At 46.1% G+C, this 21,330-nt stretch overlaps 1 protein-coding gene across 5 annotated transcripts; it reads left to right on the top strand.

The window, feature by feature from the left end:
- The first annotated feature begins 432 nt into the window (after window positions 1-432).
- ZDHHC1 (zinc finger DHHC-type containing 1) lies at window positions 433-18,034 on the top strand. 5 transcript variants are annotated; one of them, XM_068202929.1, is made up of 11 exons: window positions 433-582; window positions 1,715-1,933; window positions 3,660-3,835; window positions 4,459-4,560; window positions 5,442-5,566; window positions 5,902-6,060; window positions 8,624-8,736; window positions 13,509-13,594; window positions 14,241-14,334; window positions 15,310-15,415; window positions 15,837-18,034. In XM_068202929.1, the coding sequence occupies exons 2-11, from the start codon at window positions 1,715-1,717 to the stop codon at window positions 16,112-16,114; spliced, it is 1,458 nt and encodes a 485-aa protein (XP_068059030.1). In that variant the 5' UTR covers window positions 433-582; the 3' UTR covers window positions 16,115-18,034. The 5 variants fall into 5 exon arrangements, with proteins under 5 accessions (XP_068059030.1, XP_068059027.1, XP_068059029.1 ...); XM_068202926.1 differs by having other exon boundaries at window positions 15,310-15,421; window positions 15,582-18,034; XM_068202928.1 differs by having other exon boundaries at window positions 15,307-15,415.
- Window positions 18,035-21,330: the final 3,296 nt, after the last annotated feature.

Raw genomic sequence — 21,330 nt, 5'->3', positions numbered from 1 at the left:
CCGATAAAGCAATCCTTAGTTCCGTGTCCTTTACTTTGTTTTACTTAAGCACAAACCACTGCAAAGCCTCCAGTAAAATTCCAAACTCCCCAGTAAAATTCTGCAACCTCATTATGTCACGGTGTAAATCTGAATGTATATACAATAACAAAAATACTACATTTTCATGCCATAAAGACTGGTCAATATAATAGGGAATGGAATTTTCCAGGAGTGGAATGGCTTTAGCTCACAACCAGCCTCCACCGCTGGCTCACTGGGCATCTCCAGCCCCATCTACATGGAATGTCACGCCTTGGAAGGCCGGGGAGTGTCGTGGGCAGGGTTTCCCCGGGTGTGAGAGGACCCCACCCCGGGGCTTATGTAGGACGCGCCTTCCTCCCGTGTCCCCGCGGAACGATCGCGCCCGGCGCGTTTTGCCCCCTGCGCGCCGCCGTAGCCGTTGCCATGGCGACGGGCCCAGCGGCCCGAGGCCCGCGGAGGCGCCGGGAGCTGCCGTGGAGGCCTCAGCCGGGGGCCCCGCGCCCTGCCTGGGCATGAGGCGGGGCCGGGGCCGCTGTCTACCGCTTCTGCGGGAAGAAGGTGAGGGGTGGGAGGTGGTGGAGTGCGGGAGGGGTCTACGCAGCTCGCACCAGAGTGGCTGCCCGGGAAGCCGCTGACCCGGCCCTGCTCCTGGTGCTTGCCCTTGCGTCCCGGTGCGTCTCTCTGTGTCTACCCTGAAAGTCACTTCATGCTGCTTTTTATATTCAGTGTTTTCTGGAGCTGGATGTAAAGGGATGCCGGGCATACCCACTGTGGGTTTTGTAACAGGTAGCTCAAAGTGATGCACAAGCAAGTTTGCAACAGCCTAATGAGGAAAGGATGACATGATTGGTAAAGATTTCTCATCAGTGATGAGCCAGTTGCCATGTAGCAGCTTAAATGGTGAAGGCAGGCAGATACTGCTGATTACTTCAAAGGATGAAGTTAGGAATTTTTTATTCCAGCCTACATGTTGATAAAACCATGCTGATGAACATAACTTATATTCTCTGCTATTCTTACCCACTCCTCTACCAGCTGACCGAAAAAGACATTTCCAGCACTTCAACAGGGACTGAAGGGCTCTTGGCATGTCAAGGTTGGAATTGTCCTGCTCACTCTTTCAGCAGTTTCCATGCTTGCTCTCTTCCAGCCCTGTGGAATTGTTGTGGCACTGGAACCATTATCAAAAATACCACAAGTGAGCCAGAGACCTCCTGCTTTTCTTTCATTACTCTCCTGTGCATGTTAATCAGACTAACTGAAGTAGTTTGTCATGTTAGATGTTAATTTCACATCCTCTTTAGTTACTAAAAGGGTGAGAGTGGTGCAGAGGTACCTTGAGTCAGCTCAGGTCCAGCAGAGCTCCTTTGTGCTGGTTTTGTGATGCTGCCCCTGATCTACTGCCTGGTTTGCTCTCCCTGCTATCTCAGGTTTTCTGTGAAGCAGAGGAGCCCAGCTGTCTGTTGTTAGAAACTCTCCTGGCCCTGTGGCAAGTGAAAAGCAGCATCTAATAATCCCCCACAAACTGAAAAAAGGAGAAATTGCTTCTGAGCTCAGAGCTGTTTCTCTTCACATGTGTCATCATTTTAGTCTCTAGCTTTGTCTGTCTTGGAGCATCTCTCCAGCACCAGGGCTCAGTCACAGTACTTTTGTTTCACATCTTATCCTTGTCCATTTTTGATTTCTGTAGATGAATATCTGCAATAAACCCCATAATAAGATAGCTCCAGAGGATCTGGGCGAAGCTGTCCCTGAGGTGAAGGTCCAACGCGCTCGAAGAAATGGCTGGAGCTGGCCCCTGCACCTGTTCCAGGTCATTGCCTGGCTGCTGTTCCTGTTCTTTGCTCTGGTTGGCTTTGGAATCCTGGTTCCTCTGCTGCCCCGCCACTGGCTGCCCGCTGGTTACATCGTATCCTTGGATGGAGAGGGGAACAGGGGCTGGTACAAACTATCCCTGGGGTTTAACAGCACTTGTTAGGCAGCTCAGAAAGCGTGGGAGAAAAGCCCCTGAGCCAGAATGTTTCTCTGAACTGTAACCATCATCTTGATAATCTCCTGGCTATAAAAACCAGTTGCTTTGAGATCCTCACTTTAGGTCACTGATGTTCTGCTGGTCTCCTTCATCACTCTCCATTAAGGTTACTACTTTTGCCTCCAGTGCTCTTCTGCTGCCTGCTTCTGCCTATGTGTCTCCTTTGCTTTATATTTTTTTTCTACAAGTGTGCTGCAGGGTTTGAGTGAAGTCATACAGAAAAGCCCCTCCTGAAACATCCTTGTTGTGAAGGCAGCCCCACCTCTCTGTGCTGACTGGGTGAGTCATGAAAGGCAGCTTGGCATGCTCGTGGCTCTATGGTGGGCTGCTTGTGATGGCTCACAGTGAGTGTCCTCCCTGGGCACTCTCCTGTGTTCAGTAGGAAATCTGGGAGTGACACACAAGGTGGTGTGGTGTGAACCTCACAGGAGAGGTCTCTTATGGGACAGCCTGGAGCAGCAGTTTAGGACACATCTAATGAACACCCTGAAGGGTCTAGAGGAGAAGCAGCTGAGGAGACTTGGCTTGTCCAGCCTGGAGCAGCTGGGGAGTGATCCCAGTGCTCCCAGTGCCACCTGTACTATCACCTGTGCTCAGGGAAGGAACTTCCTCAAGACCAGACCTTGCTCTGAAGAGATGGGGTGTGCACTTATATCATTTATACACCTGACACAGATGCCTCTAAGTATTTGATATGTTTGGGATGATTTTGTTTATTATTGTTATAGTTTTTACACCTGCATGATTTAGACATTAATATAATTAGCTCAGTGGTCTTATATCTACTTAGCTTGCTCAAATCCTTGATATTATCACAGTTCAAACTTTGTGAATTTGTCTACCAAATATCTTAATAATGCAATCTAAAGTTACTCTTAATTCAACAGATTAATATTTCCTCAAGTTTTACTTCCAATTAATAAAGCACTAATGTCTCTTTTGTGTCAAAGCCAAATCCCTTCCCAATCTGCTTCACCAGCCATCAGAGCTTCAGTAAACTGGACCTCTCAGAGGCCTCCTTTTTTAACTTATTACACTAATCTATTTTCTGTAGGTCTTAGTATGATCAATGATGTGTACATCTGGGTGTATAGAAACAACGCAAATCCTGGATCCTTTGTAGAAGCCTGCTTTAAAGGCGTGCTCCTCTTCCTTGGGATTCTAAGGAAAAGGAAAGCAAGATAATCAGTACTACTTCCTTGATGTGACCTTTTTTTCTTGAAAGTCTGGTCCAGTGAAAGGGCATGTGCACTGCCTTTCCAAGGAGTCTTTGTGGACTAAGAAACTTGGACCTATGTCAGCAGGCTGTACTTGGGGTCAGATTCTGGTAAGTACAGGTAACTTTTGAACACATTCTCTGCTAGGAAGGGCACTTCTGCAAGGCAAAGTAGTACATAATGAAGAGGGATATTCCTGTAGATTTAGTTATGTTTTTCCAGGGATATTTATTACAAGGGAAATGTCTCTATCAATAAAGCTCAGATTAACGTGCTGCAAACAGTTATGTAGCAATTTCTAATTCTATGCCATAAATTTCTCATCTGTGGGGGATTTGTCTATTAAGGATTAAAAGACATGTTAAATCCTTAACTGTGTACTTCAGTGTCCAGGAGTGTGTTTTATCTACCATTTAGTTGTTCATCTTACTGCAGTTTCCATTGATCCTGCGGATGCAAACGTGCGAGAAAAAAACTATCTGGGGCCTCTGGCCACCTTCAACCGTAACCAACATGCACATGTCATTGAGAACCATCACTGCCATGTCTGTGATGTAGATGTGTAAGTATCTCTTCTTTCTACTGCTCTGACTTCTTCACCATTGCATTTCAACATTAGTCCTTAATGTCAGACTGTAAGATTTGAAATTGAGCCCTGGAACTGCTACAGTGCAAGTTAAGCTTCATCCTGTGGCAGGGTTCAGGTAGTTGGGTAGGGGTCTTCTGTCAAATGTGCACAGGGTTCTGTGTTTTATTTCATTGCTCACGTTGTGTGGAGAAGGCTGTAGTGTGCCATGTTCCCTGGGTGTTGGTGTTTTACCTATCAGTGTGTAAGTATTGTGTGTGGGTGTGCTTGTCTCTGGCTGGATGCTGGCCAGCTGCAGGAAATGCTTGGAGGGCAGGCATTGAGATCAAGCTCTGTAGTATTGCTGAAGGGATTCAAATAAGAATTCAGCAATCTCCAAATTAAAAATCATGCAGTGCATTGAAAGGTGAATTTTGTAGTGTGTGCTGGGTTGTGGTCCAGCAGTGGCAGATGAGTTTGGGAGATGAAGTACTCCTGATGCAGAAGGTTTACTCACTGTTACGAGGATCTCTGCTGCTGTATCCCCCTGTGTTTGAGTCACTGAAAAGTCATAGTAATGAGCTGGTGCTGCCATGCTAATGCCACCCTTTCTTTGGCAGGAGTTCCAAGTCAAAGCACTGTGGAACTTGCAACAAGTGTGTGTGTGGCTTTGATCATCACTGCAAATGGCTCAACAACTGTGTGGGAGAGAGAAACTACTGGTAAGAGCTTGACATTGTGGCAGAAGCACAACACTGCATCAATAATGTGGCTTCTTCTCTTTCCAGGGATCTCCTGTATCTCACTCCAGTCTGTACTTAGCCATGCAGAACCACTTTTCTTTTATCCCCTGGCTGAATAAAATCAGTCATGAGAAAACTAGATGGAAAATACAAGCATAATAATGACATTAAAATAACCAGGGATAAAATTTCTAAACTTAGAATGTTGTAGCTGAACATCTGTAAGTAAAACCAGAAAACATATAGTTATTATTTGGTATTGGGAAAAGCTTACAGGATGTTAATTGAGTGTCCTTAGTGCTTCTGAAAGCTGGATTAGGAATGGAACCATGATGGTGCTGTTCCAATTTGAAACAACCTGTATCCAAATCATGTGTTTTCCCTACAAGACTTGCCAGTTGGCAGGAGTCACAGCAGCATATAGGGACCTCTAATCCATGCCAGGTTTAAGATAAGAATAAGGAGACTGTCACTGATGCTTCTCAATTTACTTTCCTGCACTTAAAGTCTGTGGAAAGCAAAGTGGTGTTGTTGCTGGGTGCCGTGTTACACTGATGGCTGGTGAAGCAGATCGGGAATGGATTTCCTTGGACACACACTACACTTCAGATTTTGTGCAGGGAGCTCTTTGTCTGTCCTAGATATACTCGACTGTTTTGTAACCATGGTTGCACTAAAGGGTCTCAGTTTAGTCCCTCAGAGTAACAAATAATAAGTAAAGCTGTTCACCAGTATCGTACGTGTAAGAAAGTGTGACAGTAATTTGAGATAGCTGTCTCTATCTTTATTAGAGGCTGGGATATTGATTTGTGTGTGTGTTATGTTATTGAAGCCACTGAGAGCTCTCCCTTTCCTGGCAGGGTCTTTTTGAATAGTGTGCTGTCTGCCATTCTGGGCCTGGGGCTTCTGCTGCTCGTCGCTTTCTACGTCTTTGTGGAGTTCTTCGTCGACCCTGCGGTGCTTCGCTCTGACCAGCACTTCGATGGTACAGCAGTGCTTCACATGAGCATCCTGGGAATCAGCCAGCATATCTTGATGAGGGTTTGGATTCTGTGAGCTCTTCCACTGAGGAGGAACTCCATTCCTTACTGCTTCCATTTTATATTTCTGTTAGAGTATCTCTCTGCTCAGCTGGATGGAATGTCTTTCCTTACAGAGCTAATTGCTCTTCCTCAAAGCCCTGCAGGTACCGGATTTCTTAGGCCTCCAGTGCACAATGGGTCTGCAGCTACTTTTGAGTTAACAGGATTTCCAGCTGTAAAGTTTATTTAGAGATAATTCATACCTGGACAATCTACTTACCTCAACTCTGTTTTACAGCTTTGAGGAACCACATGGACCGCTGGTTTGTGTTTCTTCCTGCATCTCCTGTTGAGACCCGGGCACCTGCCATTTTGGTGACAGCTGGGATTTTTATTCTTCTGAGCCTAGTGACCATGATCCTGCTGGGCCACCTCTTGACATTTCACATTTATCTCTGTAGGTGTTTTGTTCCTGTCATCTATACCAACATTTAATTTTTGCTTATCTTCTACTCATCCTGCATTCACTTTTGTCACTAATATACATACACCTATTGTGCAAAATTGGGATTTAACATTATATTTCTGGGTTCCCCCTGTAGCAGGAAGGCTTATGAGTGCTTGTGTAATGTGGGGCTTGTGTTGGGCCTCTGCAGCCATGTTTAAGCTAGGTTATCCTGAAACTGAAAGCGCATTGGAGGGTATTGGAGAGGCCAAGTGGGATGAACTGGTCAATCCAGCTTGGTGCCAGCGATGGCAGATTCAGATTTACTCCATATATGGCCTTTGTGAGTCTCCTCACTGTGCTCCCCAGTGCTTCTGTTGTGTGAAAGAGCCTGGTTTTTTCCCTTATCCCAGAGAAATGTGCATGTATGGAGCTAAATTTCTGATTGGAGCACTGCCATCCAGGTTAAGGTCTCTTTATGGAAATTGTACCATATTGATACAAGAGGATTTGTGGAATTCAGAGGAAGAGGCTTTCAGAAAGGCTTCTCTTTAGATCTACTGCTTGTTGCTCTGTCAAGAAAGGATATTTATGTTTGTTTATGTAGAGATGGGCATCAAAAACTTTTTTCAGCCATCGTCTAAAATTAAGCCAATGCTTTTTGGCTGCTGATGAAAGTCACGATAGGGAGAGATCTTACATTTACAGTAGTTGGTGGTGCCAGAAGTAGGGAAGAAGGGATGTGGTGGAAGAGAAGTGAGGACGGTGGTTACAGAGGATCCTTGGATGGATTTTCAGGTTCTCACTTAACAGACCTGCAGATGCCAACACAAACTAGGTCAGCACAAACCAGCACGGCTCCAGAAGCAAAATAGTTGCACTGCTGAAGTGTAGTGTTCGATAGGTGAGTGTTCCCCAGCTGGCAAGGGCAGTGCGCTCAGCGAGGACACTGACCATCATTTTCTTCTACAGCCTCTTTGAGCTTGACTGAAATTTGGGCACGCTGCAATTTTATGTCCCTGGCAGAATTGACAGTTGGCTTTTCTGGGTTAATGGCACTGCCTGGAGATTTGAAAGGTTGATCTAGCACTTTTTAAAGGCAAAAAGCATAAGAAAGCTCCAGGAAGGTTTCTCCTGAGTGAAAAGGGATTATTCTGTTTAGTCCCGAGTGGCATTTATCCTGTCCTTGTGTGCAGCTTCCACAAGAGGGTGCTCCCTGCCTGAGATAATGACCTGCTTTATCTGTCAGACAGAAACCTCAGTGTGTGCCACTAGTTGTGCTCTGGGCTTGGGGAGATTTTGCTGCTCTTGTCTTGGGGTGATTCTTTTTCCTCTTTCAGAATAAATTTCGAGCCAAATTAACTTCTACTTTTGGCCCAATTTTAAATCTTTATCTTCCATCTTACATGGAAACAGAATTATTGCTACATTTTATTACATTATAATCTGCTTCCCTAATGAAACTGTTCCCAGCTGTGCAGAATGTAATGTGTAAGACCTTGCTTTAAAGGAGGGGTGTCACCACACTGAAGCCTTTATTGTGTGCTGCATATGAGTATGCATTGCACTTACCACTGCATTTACACTTACTACTGGCTTTCAGGGAGACAAGGTATGTCTGAACTTAAACTCCTCTTATTTTATACCTGTAATTGTCAATAGTCTCCTCTGAATACTTTAAGGTAGACAGTGTTGTAATGAACTGTCTTCCCTCTTTTGAGACTAGAAATAGACTTTACCAATTCCAGTGTAATTATTGTTGGTCAGTATTTCTTCATATACCTTTTTGGTTTTCAATAATTAAGTTACAGAAATTAAGCAGCACCCATGCGAGTGGTACAGCACTTAGGCTTCCTGTTAAAAAATGGCTTAAGTCAGGTATGAATATTAAAATTTAATGTCTAGTTTTGTTACAAGCACAGTGAAAATTTCAGAGTTGCTCTCCAGATTTTAATTACTTAGCATGATCACTCAGAGAAATCGGGTTATTCTCAAAATATTAGGTCCATGTATTCAAAATTACTAGTCTTGATTCAGACTCAGTTCTGGAGGCATTTGGTGAAGCAGGGCACTTCAGAAGCTTGGAGGGAGAATATTTTTTATTCTTCAATACCAAGAGGCTGATAGCAGAATAAAAAGAACAAAGTAGTAGGGAATATAGGAAAGCATATAGGGTTTGCACATTAAGTGTCAATCACTACAGGACACACTAACCTGCTCAGTTTCTTCTCTCCATTTAGCACTACGTATCTTCTGATTCCTTACTGAGCTGTTTGTACAGTGCAGATCTTAAACCTCTTCAATAAGAATAATGGATTTGCCCTGAGATGAACTGAAAAAATTACCACAGTACCATCCTAGGACACTTTAGAATAGCAGGACTATAAGAAAGCATTGTGATGCTGACAATAAAGGATATAGTAGGATGTACAGTGCACAGCTACTTTTGGCTTAGATTATCAGTTTCTTCATGTTTATAGTTACTATTTGATTGTATAGTTATCCAGCCTGTTTGTATAAGTGCAGTCAGGGAGGGGCCTTTCTTGTGCTGACAGGTCTCTTTCTTCCCTTTCAGTGTGGCACAAGCTGACTACGTATGAGTACATCCTGCAGCAGCGTCCCCAGCAGCAGCCAGACAAAGTAGACAAGAAACAGGAGTCTTGTTCCTCCCAAGTGAGACCCAGTCAGGTACTCATCCTACTTTCAGTCCATTGCCCAAAACCAGCCTTGTTTGTTTGCTGTGTAAACTTTGCTTCACTTTCTCGTGCTCCGTATTTTAAAGGTACTTGCTAGAGATAAGACTTGATACTTTGATGGAGTTGATTAGGATGTGAAAGAGTGCAAGGCCTGTAATTCCATGAACACTTTAGGTATAAGCAAGCACTGCTTTCAAAGGAATCAATCCCACTCACTCTCTTCTTCCACCACTTGTTTTGGGACCTGCATTATCTCGTCTCTTCTGCCAGCACAGCTGTTCATTAGGACAGGGTGGGGCAACTCAATAAACTAAGTAACAATAAACTTCATTAAAAAAACAGTTGAGCTGGCCCAGCTCCCTCCCATTTGGTTCACCAAGCAGTCACATAAATGCCTGGCTCAGCACGAAGGAGGGTGATTGAAGAGTGGGAAGAATCCTTTCCCTGAATAGGACAGGACCATCTGTTTGGGTGGCACTGCACATCTTGGGGGCTTGTGTCATGACTTCAAATGAGACAGGCTCTAGGGCTGGAGAAACTGGGGCTAATCACTGAGCAGCTAATAATACCAGTAATTTAACCATCTTAAAAGTGTAAAGGACCCCAGTTTTTCAGAAAAGAACCAGATATCTGCTTTTCTTTGAAATGAATCTGCATAATTATAAGGGTCCTTGTTATTACCATGATGTTGATCTGTATCTCTGTAAAAAGAGTTCTATAAGCTCCTAAATGCTGCTAGACTCTGCAAAGGCAGATATATCAGGCTCTGAATTGAGAGTTCAGTGTAATTTATTTTGCTACAAGGCAAAATTAATTCTTGGATTAACTCAAATTTTGACTGGACACATTCTATACTGATTTCAGCAGGTGCTTGAACTAGAAATTTCCATAAATTCTTCCTAGTCTAAATTATTCTGTGATTCTCAGTCATGTGTCACTTTTCATTTTATGCGAGTTAGTTATCTGCTATACAAACAGTTTTGTATTTCATAAGAAATTAATTAAATATATGCTTCATCCAAGTATTCTCTGTAGAGATACTGGGATGTCTCTGGATTAATCCATAGTTTTTCCCTATCAAAGCAAAGGAGAAAGTAAGCTCATTCAGTTTTCTATAATATGAAGTCCCTAGCTTTTCATATATATTTTCTACTGTTTTGGAAAAGTTGAACTTTCAGTTTAAACAGAGGTTTCCATAACAACAAAAATATTTGGCACTTTGTTTCACAGAGCTTTGCATACTATGAAAATTAAAACAATAATAAAGCATTAGCTCTAGTCAACTTGTTATTGAATTTTAATTGATACTGAAAAGGTATTTGAACAGGGCTGGACTTCATGTGTGTGTGCACTTTTGGGATGTTGGCATTCTCCTGTCCTGTGATGTTCTCCTGTCTGCACTGGTTCTTATCTAGATATGTGTGAATATGGTTAATTTGAAGCAGCAAACCTGGAAGGAGCAGGGTGAAAAGGAGTTTGGTGTTTCAGGACTGCAGTTAGGACCTTGGGGAACAAGAAAGACTGGATGATGCCCAGTAACATTGTTAAGAAAAATGTTAACCCACTAGATTTTCCTTGTTTCTTACATAGCAACCAGAGATAAACACAAACAAATAGATTGGAGTAGGAGGACACCAAGTGACTTGCCTTTTGTAAGCTGTGTTGAATACAGCCTTCTTTAGCTTGAACACTGCAACCCTTTGTAATTGATCCAACATGTTGTAAGCATAAAATGGAAATTATCCTCTTCCCACTTTTGTCTGAACTGTTCATTCATTTTAGGGATTAAGAAGAAACATGCATTTCCCCTTTAATGCTTGTTTTTGAGCCTTATTCAAGCTTGGGTGTTGGTTTTGGCTTCAGTTTTCCATGTTGGTCTGTGGTTAAGTCTTCAGCTATGTTCCGGTTAAAGGATTCTTGTTCAGGATAAAGGTTTCTTATGTACTTGTAGGATCCTCAAAGTGAGAGCCCTAATTTTGCACATTTAAGTGGTTCAGATGTCACAAAAAATGCAGAACAGTTGGGCACATTGAGCCTTTGCTTCTATTACCATACCTAAAGCAGGATGTGCAAGTAACCATTTTTTCTGTAGTCATTTGCAGTCCAAAGAAATATAAACTAAACCAAACCCTATGCTTTAATGCATAATTGCATTCATGCCAGGGAGCTGGCTTTCATATGAGGCCAGCTGGGATGGGATTCTTCTCACATTCCTAAAGTTTTGAACTTGCTTTGGAAACTGATTCAGGTTGGTGGGGTTTGATTTTAAATACTAAACACAGATTTTACTCAGCTTCCCTTACACTTTCAGAATTGTTTCTTTCTTCCAATGTTGATGTAAGAAAAACTTAGTCTTCACTCTCTGCCTCAACGCTTGCAACAGATTCACCTTCCCTGGTACAAGAACTCTTTGTTCCTGTTCAATTCTGCTTCCCCTCCAGCAGACAGCACTTCAGGGCACTTCCTGACACTGAAGTGGGCAAGGGAGCTGAATCCATCCTGGGCTTGTAAACCTTGGACCTTGGGGTGGTCACAGCTGGCAGCTGGTGAGCCTGGCCAGGATTTGCACAGGGGCAGAACTTGGGCAGAGTGTCAGTCCAGCGGTCTGCTTTCAGCAGGAGCAGCAGCTGAATCCTGACAACCCAGCTGCAAAGGGTGGCTTGTCTTGATGCTGCAGTGGAAGGATTCTGACTCTCCTGCTAAATGTCTGGGAGCAGAGGAAGGCTTGAACTCTGTGCTGTGCCTGTAGCTTGTGTCACACTCTAAGAGAACATTGTATTTTCTACTGATTGAGTCTCATTTATTTTCATAGGCAGCTCTAATGCTTTACTTTCATTTATGTTGCTGGTTTGGGTCTACATTATTTATAGAAGGCTGAAATGTACAAAATGGATTTTAAAAAGTTCTTTCATTCCCTGCTTGGAAAGAAATTGTCCATGTTATTATCAAAATGAATCACTTATTAAGCTCCCTTGAAATGCCAGTCCTGCAGTCCTGTTGATGTGCTGTGGACATTGCGTCCTGATTGTTTTCAGTTATTCTGTGCAGTGGGATGCCTCCTGCTGCAGCTCATTTCAGCCATGATCTGCTTCCCTCTGAAAAGACCTGCACCTCCTGCCTGTACACTCACAGTGACATGAGTCTGTGTCTGGTCTCCTTCCCTTGTGACTCAGGTGCATGAGGCTTGAATGTAAATCTTGATTGTAAATGTCCCAAGGAGCATTGAGGAGACATTTGTGCATACTTAGTGTTCAGTTGGTGATGAGTGATGATGTGACTTGAGTTACAAGTTCCAATTGAAATACATGTAGTAAATTTCTGCAGGTTATTAATCTTGCACTTTGATATCAAATTTTTAAATCAGAAAGACATGGTTTTGATTTCTAAACCAATTCCCTTCAGTTGTTATGTTACCACCTATAAAACAGCTGAAATTGTTTTTTTTTTTTCTTTTTTATTTGCCTTTCCTTTTTATTCCTAACGTCTGAACTGATTTCTTGGCTGTCACTGAATGTGCAGCTCCATGGATTCTTTTCTAGTTCAGAGGCTGTTGCTTTGTATATGATGTTTAAACTGCTTTTCCCACATGCTTCACTTTCCACCTTCACCTCTAGCAATATAGATTTTTTGTGCCATTTTAGCACCCTGTAATTCAATATTGTAAAGATCTTCCACAGCTCTTTGCGGCTGGCTTTCATTTTTAATGCCATACATCAGGGAGTGTCATCACCAGGCTTCTCACTGCTCTGCTCTTTTGTTGATTGTTTATGAATTCATTCAAGTGCAGAGGCCCTGGATCTCTCAGGAACTCATTTGTGGCGTGTCCAACTTTGACTTCATTTTCTCAAATTTGCTGATGAGGCTCTTCAGGAAAATAGGTCTTCATGGGCTTGTTTTAGCTATTTTTGAAGCTAATGTCTATCACATTTTAAATCCTTCCATCTTAATCTAAAAGTTACTTTAAAATATCTTTATAGTCACTGCACAGTGGAACACTTATGAAGAAGTTCTCGTGATAATTATTCAAGTTTAAAAGCAGCTGATAAGTGGTGTCCAGGATCTTCTAAGCATGGCTTATCCTTTTTATTTTTTGATAACAGGACTGCATACTCTTCACCCCTTGGTACTCTGACCACCCTAACTGGGTGCTTTTGAGGGAGAACTGGGGTCCTTTCCTGTAATGCAGCATTTGGATTTAGGAAATTATTTTTATAATGTTTCTGAAAATATGCCGTTTTCAAGTTCAGCTGTCATTACTCTGAGCTCATCCATACCTGAGGCAAATTAACAATATATCACACTAATTTTTAAAAATCAGCAGGTCTTAGCCAAACAGGGTGACACAAGAAATAGAAAACACTTTGTTTTTCCTGTATATTTCATGCTTCCATTCTCTTCACCTCCATTTTACATTTAAAAGACATTTTTTGCATTCACTGTGGAGCTCCTCAGATTGGACTGTGTAACTAATGGAAGCTTTAAGTGGTATTTTGAATGTGCTCCCAAGAAATGACTAAGCTGATCTCTGTGTGATTTGGTTTTGAGTCACATGAAATACTGGCTGGACTAAACAAATTAATCAAGGACTTCTAATTGTGCCAATCTTAGGTTTTCCATCTTCTTAAGCAGCAGTTTTCTGCTGTGCTACCAATAAGGACAAAAGATGTCTGGCATAAAGAGAAAGAGTACATCTGTAATGGAAATCCCTCTTCTCCCCTCTGTGTTCTTATTAGTCTGAAAATGTTGTTTATTTTGTTTTTCCAGGAAGCTGACCTATTGTCAGGTAATCCTGGCTATACAGACCCTGGAATTCAAGTAGAGGAATTCTCAACAGTAACTTCAGGAAAAAGGTGAGAAAGGTCAAGGATAACATTCTCCCAGCAGCTTGTGTGGTGAATGGGAAATTGCTATCAAGGTCACTAATGGGCCCTAAGACAAAAGTTCCTAGAAGGATAGGGAGCACCAGTGTTTTGAGCAAGGCATGTTGAAATCTTTGAGTTTCAGAAGGGTAGATACCTGCAGGAATACTTGCCTTCCTTCTCCTGGGAAAATATCATTCCTAGAATACTCTCTTTAAGCTGCTTTATATTAAATATTTTTTATGAAACTGATTTCTATTAATTGTTTTATATTAAAATTACTTTGAGGCTGGCTGATTTGTCCTGTAACTCCTCTATTGAGCTCATTAGAGTTGCATGATTTCAGGTTGTGGAGAAATGTATCACAACAGTTACAAGTTTATAACACAGGCAAGCACTCATGAGAAGACAGGATCCTTGTCTCTTAATTAGTCCTTTCCTGTTAACTTGTGTCCCTGGGGATTTCCTTCTTATTTGTGCACCATTGTGCAGGAAAAGTTCCCGTGCAGTTTTGCTGGGAATGCTGTGTAAGGCAGGGGAGGCTGTGATCAGCCTGATCTGTACGTGCAAGCAAAGAGGTTATCAGACTTAAGTCCTGCCTTTAGGGAATCACCTTGTGTGTCTGCTGTGTTTTTAGCTTTCCAAAGCTCTATGTCCATAACCAAGAAGGTGGTCCCAAGCAGAGCTCATCCCCTGAGTCCCCATCTCTTCTCTCTGTGGCCCCTTGTCAGGTAAGGAGGATTTGCCACACACCCAACCTGCTGCTGACAACCCACCCAGCTGCTCGGGCATGCTCACTCTAGAGCAGGCTGTGCTTACCCCTGCTCACACAGGCTCTGCCTCCCCTCCCTGTGTGTCTGCAGGTGTGGCTGTGCCCTGCAGTCACCAAATCCAGGTGATGTTCTCCTGTCTCCCCTCACAGGCATGATCAGAGCTATCCTACAGTCCCCTCATAAGCTCACAGCTGTAACACAGCTGTAATCCAGTGCCTTCCTGCCCCAGTGCAGCTTGGCGACTCTGACTGTACTTACATCTTTGTTGATGTAAGAAGCTCTGCATGTTTCTGTACAGCAAAATCCAACAGTTTCAATGTCCAAATAAGGCACCTGCCCAGAGAAAGATGGTGTGTGTGATTATGGAGCTTGAATGTATGGAACAGCTCTCCAAAGTCTTGGACCGTGCTCCTGATATTCATGTATCTGCATCCAGATTCTCTCTCCTCTTGCTCAGATGGCAGGAGGTGGTGCTTTTCCTCTTTCCTCCAAGCTTATTAATCAGTTTTGCCATCTAGATGGTAAGAAAAATTCGTTTTCATCTACACTGGATTTGGGACAAGGACTGCTCCTTTCTTGGGACATCCTGTGCTGTGTGAGTTTTGGTTCCCTCTTCTAGTTTGGCTTTACAAATGCAAGTGACCAGTGTCTCGTACAATCCCCAGCTCTATGAGACAACAGCTTAAAGGTACCTACACAGAGAGAGTCCCTGTATGCAGATAATGTGGGTGTGTGTTCATTAAATGCCTGTTCTCTATTACTTCGTAGTATCTCAGTCTTAAATGGTAAAATATTCTTGGACTTTGGTTATACCTAGTGCTTGTTATTCAAAGTAGGAAGAATTAAAAAGAGGTAACAAGTAAAAAATTTGTCTCCTTACTTTGGGCTGGTGAAGTGACTTCCCTTCTCTTGGGCCACTTGCTTTCACAGCAGCAGAAGAAAAGAAGAAAGAAAATGCAGAAAGCTTCTTCCTCAGCAATGGACAGTGGATCTAAAGCACATGGTACACCACAGCCTTTGTTACCAGATCCCCCATTAGGTGAGAGTGCACCAGTCAGCTTCTCTGCTGAATCTTGCATAAATATATGTATGCTTTAACACTAGTACATCAACCATAGCAGAGTTCCTGAGCTTGTTGATGTCTTTGTGGGGCTGGGAGATCTCTCTTTCCTTAAGGTTTCTTCTGCCTTTATTTCCATCTGCAGAGTTCCCAGCCACGGCTGCTGCCTCACCTTCCCACAGGCTTCACCTCTTAGCACCAGCTTTTCCTCTGAGAGCTGCTGCGTCCCCCGGCAGCATGGGCCTCATCCAGGCAGCAGGACCCCCAGCTGACTGTCACTCAGAGTCTGCTGAGTCCATGGATGAGATTCCTGTGGCTCAGACTCGCCTTGGGAGCCCAGTCCTTCAAGGGCCTCCTAAGAATAACTCAGGCAACTCTCAACATTATCCCTTGTCCACAGACAATCCCAGAGGAGTCAGGAAGAAGAATCTGTATTCTGAGCACAAGGTCAAAAGGAGAAGCTGCCAGCTGGATAGACGCATGGAACGAGACCTGGAACTTTGTTCTAAGGTTCCTGCTGTGTTTGTAAGTAAGAGCAGTGGAGAACCTCTTGTCCTTCAGCCTCAGCCCAGTGAGAGCACATCAGAGCCTGACCACAGAAAATGCACCAGCAAGCAGCATGTGGGCACACATGATCCATGCTCAAAGGACGTAAGGACAAGAACCACAGTGGCCTAGGGATCATCCTTCCAAAGCTATGGCCTTTGGGAACAGCGTTAGTGCTGTGTAGAGGCCTACAGGACTCGCCCCTCACTGTGCACGTGCTGTCAGACTGCAGTGGGACATTTCTCATCCTCAGCCAAAGGCAAGAGGCAGCAGTGGCAAACCTGAGGTAGACTTGTTGCTCACAAGAGCTCAAGTGCTTTCCCTGGGGAAGGGCCAGCCTCTCTTGGCCCTCTGCACGCTGGTACTGCAGTAAGTTCCCAGCAGAGTTTATGGGGAAGAACAAGGCTGCACCTCTGCCATCCCCTGCGCCCTGAAAGCTGTGTTTCCATCTGCCTACACCCTGTCATTGGATCACGCTCAGGGGCTTCAGCAGGTGGTCAGGGAGTAAACTCAGGATTGCCCCATCCCTACACCGCTTTCCACTGTGCACCCTCAAGCCAAGTCCACCACCAGCATCTTCTCTGTAAGGCAGGATAGTTTGATCTGCTCCCCATTCCCAGCAGTCTGGGGTGCTCCATGCTGCAGCATTCTCATCAGAAGTTTTGGGATACAGCAGGCCCTGGAACCTTTCCAATTCCTGGGCTGCCAGATCTGTATTAGTCCACGGCCAAGCCTGGGGTGTGTGTAGTGCAGAAAGATCCCACAGCACACACTGGGGCACATGACCAGTGCCTTGAGCCACAGCACCCTGTGCTGGGGGTGAGCTGCAGAGAGCTGTCTGGGCTGCCATCCTACAGCACCTGTGCTCTCTCTGCCCTGGTGGCTTCCCTAGGCAGCATGCCCCATTCCAGAATCCTGGCTGAGTGCTGAGGCTGGGCCTTCTGCAAACCCAGATCTGCCTAGCAGCCAGCTAATCTCAGAGCCCAGACAGCAGCTACACACACATCTCCATGAGCTTTGCCACCAGCATGGCCATGTCTGACAGGATTTGGCACAGCCCTGAGCAGCAGCACTGGCATGGCTGGATGCACATTTCCAGGCACATCCACAGCACAGCACACTGCTGGTGCTGTGAACAAAGCAGTGCACCAGCAAAGAGAAGGAAACCAGGGGAGTCTTCATCACCCTTCCAAATGTTTTGATGCATGGAAGGCACAACTGACTTTTCTCCAGCCTTCCTCTACCCAGGTGGGTGTAGGTTAGGGAAGGACAAGACAAAGCACGGTGCTGTGAGAGTCAAGCTAAGCTGTTCTCCCTTTGTCTAGCTCAGTCTGCAAGCATTCCTTGGAACTGGGTCAGAGCAGGACAGGGGATCTGGGGTCAAAGGCTCTTTGGGCACAGTCAACACGGGACAGACAGGCTGAACTCAGCCTTCATGGGAGAGACCAGCCTGAGAGAAAGGCCTGGAAGTGTTTTAAAGGGCTGCCTTACAACTCTTCTCTTGTGTGATTTTTGTCTCCTGAAAGAACTGGGATGAGGAGCTTTGACTCTTCATCAAATTACACAATCTGTTGAGCAGAAAAAGTGAAGTCTCATGTAGCTGTTGAAGTAATTTTGTCTCAGTTTGCAGGAAGGGCTGGCCTGTGGTCACACTCCTTGCAGCTTCCCTGCCTGCTGTGGCCAGTGATGCCCGCTGGCAATCTGACCCTTTGGAAAAGCAGGTGAGTGTGGACCAGCAGACATGGCACTGGGTGTCTACAGAGACCAGGGCATTGCTCACCTATGGGTCCCAGTTAGACAAAGTCTTTCCTTGTTTCTCCTCATGTCTGCTGTCATCCAAGGAAACTGTGTCCTGCAGCAATGCTGGGCTCATGGTTTTCCAAGGTCAGATGTCCCTCCACCAGAAAGCATTAGTAATTCCTTTTCAGCAGGTGTCCCTGAGCAGACCTTGTGTGTTTTCTTAAAGTGTCCGTGCAGAATCAGTTCCAAAATCATGTATGGAGCTCTTCAATAGCTCTGGCCACATTAAAATTTTCTATATTCTTTGCTAAATAGTTTCCTCCATTCTTTTGCAGCAGTTTCTGGCTCTGCCCCATTGATGATCCCCAGGCTGTTTGGTTCACTTCTCCCTGAGCTTCTGGGGTCCCAGAAGGGCTCAGCACTGTAACTGATGTGGGGGTGGCAGCAGTCCCTTCTCCACAGGGCCTTTTGGGTGTTAGATGGGAGTGTCTTCCCTGAGGGGTAGGGATCAGACCATCTTCTCCCTGAGCTGTGTACCCCAGCCTGGTTTTTATGCTGGAGCAGGATGAGTACCAGAGGAAGGAGGCCCAGCCAGCTCTGCATTATGCTGAAGAAAGGCTGCTGTGCTCTTTGGGCTGAGGGGAACTGGGTTTCCTGGGGTGTCAGATGTGCAGGCACATCCTTCTGCTGTCTTCAGCTGGAACATTTGCTCCACTCTGCTGAATAACTCAAGACTGCCAGACATGCAAGGCCGTGTCCATGCATTGGAGCAGCTGGGTGCTGAGCCAAGAGTCAGGCTCCAGCAGGATGGGCTCCCAGCACTGCCAGTGTTGGATTCTGATCTCCTAAACCTCAAGGGCAGCAGGAGGACTGTGTGTGCCACATGGTGATTGAAATTGGCTGGGGTTTATGTTTTTGCCACAACCACATCCAAAGAGCACTGTTGAAGATACACAGTGAACACCCAAGAGTGAAAATGGTGAGGCTGAGATGGTTTTAGCTCCTGGACTCTCCTTCCCAACCTTGCTTTTGTCCTCTTGGGCCTTTAATGTTGATACCCTGCAAGTTCAAGTGCCAATGGCATTTCTTCTGCTCTGCATGAGGAATGTCCTTAGCAGACCTGTGGCAGTAAGCAAAAAGAACATTGCTGTGCTGCTGCAGAGTCCAGCGTGTGGGCAGAGCAGTCCTGGGCTCAGCACCAGAGGGTTGCAATGACCACAAGCTGCAGCCCAAGGCCATGAGAAAGCTGGGTTAAGATCCTGACAGCAGACGACCCGATGCTTCAGCTCCCCATCACTGCAGACACATTGAGGTGTGACATCCTCAAGCACTTTCTCCAGCACTAAATAAAAGGTTTTTGCCAGGGTGTGAACTCTCCTATCAGCTGGACCAGCTGTTTCCACCACAAGACACTGTGGCTTTCTCTTAGGAAGAAGCAATGATTTGCAGGATGACAGCTTTCCACAATCCTCTGAAATCATGTCATGGTCCCTGGCCACTGTCTGGCAGCTGTGCCAGGCCCTGCAGTGCCTGCTCCAAGCCTCCACCTTGGCATGGGATGCACGTCGTGCTTACTTTCATCTTTGAGCCTGGCTCGAGTTTCTTTGTTTTGTCTTTGAAGTCAAGGGGACCTTCCTTTGGGAAATGATTTTGTAGGAGTCTGTTCCTGCACTGCTTTTGACACGTCCTGAGAGCATCTCAATGAGCTGCCTTGAGTTGCAGGGTGGGCAAAAGGAAGTTCCTGCCGGAGGATGGAGCTTTCCCCCCGCTCCCATGCCCGGTGCCGTGCATGGCACGACCGCAGCTCGTGCTCGGTGGCACACCCGGCACGGACACGGCAGGGCCCGGTCCCCGATCGCGCTGCTCAGCAGCCGCAGCTAAGCCCCGCTAAAGCCTTGTGGACATGCTGTTGCTGGGGTGACCGTGTACATATTGCACAACCTCCGAAACACTTCCCTCTGTTTTGTAGCAACTCGCGCTAGAGAAGCGGCGTTCCCGCATAACCTCATCCCACCCCAGGCACGGCCGAGCCAGAGACTCATTCCTGACACGGGATGAGTCCCGGGAGGCTGCGGTGCCCAGCCTCGGGGGAAGCGAGGGGCAAAGAGGATGGGAGTGATCACAGAGGGTGCTCAGAGGTTGTGCTTGGGCCCTCGTGCAAGCTCTGAGCTGCGCCCGGAGCAGTCACAGCACTCCGAACTCTGCGTGAGGGTGGGGAGAGGGACACAGTCTCAGCAGGAAGCAGCCCAGCAGCCGAAGCTGCACCTCGGGGATGCAGCTGTGTGTGAACCTCGGTGTGTCTGGGGTAAGCGCTGGAGTACTCGGCTCATTATGTCCCTGGGGCAGGAGACAGCCTGGGAACATCCTGACCTTGATTAGAAGGGCCCCGGCGAGCTGAGCACTGAGCCGTGTGCATGCTCCTCCATCACATCACAGGACCTGTGCACCCTCCCTCTCAATTCCTGCGCGTCCCGTGGGCTGCGGACCAAGTCACAGCCTCCTCCGGGCTTCCTTTTCCGGGCTGCATGAGGAACAGCGGGAGCCGGCCAAGGACCACGCTCCATCCCAACAGGGCTGTCATAGTGACAACAAACGCACAACAAACCCCAGCCCTTAGGAACTGAAATCTGACCTGCTCAACCCGACCCCGTGGGCAACTCACCAGCTGTGGCTCAGCGCCCCCCTTACCCCCTCTCCCCGTGTGCCATTGCTTGGCTCCTTGGGCTCTGCAGCCCCAGGACCAGCTGAAGCTCCTACAGAAGAGCTGCCCACATGTCCAAGTCCTCCTCCACCTGCTGCTGGCTCGGAGGATCCAGGCTCCCACACTGCCCACAGCGGCCAAATCCTGCTGGATACTCCAGCTGATATTACCTGGCTCCTGTCTCGAGCTGTCAGCTGGAAGCAGAGCCAGACACGTGCTTTAGTGAGGAGCTGCAGGCTGCAGCTAAGGATAAGGCTGTACCTTCATCAAGACTTAACCACCCTCCTCTGTGTGGCAGTAGTTATTCCCGTGCCCTTAAAACAGAGAGTTTACAGTTCCTCCCCACCTTCTGCAGGTGGCAGAAGTTATTCCCGTGCCCTTAAAACAGAGAGTTTACAGTTCCTCCCCACCTTCTGCAGGTGGGATGACACCCCTGGGTCCTTGCTGGCCTGCAGAGAGGCTGGTTGAAATTCCCACTTCACAGCCAGGCACTGTCAGCTCTGACCCTTTGCACTTTGGAACCTGCTCTCATATTGTATGAGGAGCAGGAAGAATGTGTGATCAGGAGAGTCCTCCTGGTGCCACCTCCTCCATGTAGCTCCCAGGTTCTCTGGCCATGTCTGAACTCTGGCAGGACAAACCAGAGAGAGGAAAAACACTTGGAGAGATCTGCCTGAACTCTGGCATCAGGTGAGCCTCCATACTTGCCCTTCTCACTCTGGACTGTCCCCTCCAGGATGTCCTTACCACCCTGCCTCTGTCTGGGCTGTGAAAGGGCAGCTCCTGCAGAGCCCCTGATGGAGGAACCACAGGGTTGGCTGGGGGGCATAATAAAAGGGGGTCCTTCATGTGTCTGACCAGCTGGGCCCACCCAAAGTGGCCAGGGGCTGTGACACACCTGGGGCCT

This window comes from Anomalospiza imberbis, chromosome 12 (genome assembly GCF_031753505.1).
Source record: "Anomalospiza imberbis isolate Cuckoo-Finch-1a 21T00152 chromosome 12, ASM3175350v1, whole genome shotgun sequence".
NCBI lineage: Eukaryota > Metazoa > Chordata > Aves > Passeriformes > Viduidae > Anomalospiza > Anomalospiza imberbis.
The sequence above is the reverse complement of the archived record's forward strand: the minus strand, read 5'-3'. Positions and strand labels throughout refer to the sequence as shown.

Coding starts and splice junctions, on each gene's coding strand:
- ZDHHC1 (XM_068202925.1), top strand. CDS start 1,715: ATGAATATCTGCAATAAACCCCATAATAAGATAGCTCCAGAGGATCTG. Junction 8,737..13,508: donor CCCAAGTGAGACCCAGTCAG/GTACTCATCCTA, acceptor TTGTTTTTCCAG/GAAGCTGACCTATTGTCAGG. Junction 15,422..15,581: donor AGATCCCCCATTAGGTGAGA/GTGCACCAGTCA, acceptor TTCCATCTGCAG/AGTTCCCAGCCACGGCTGCT.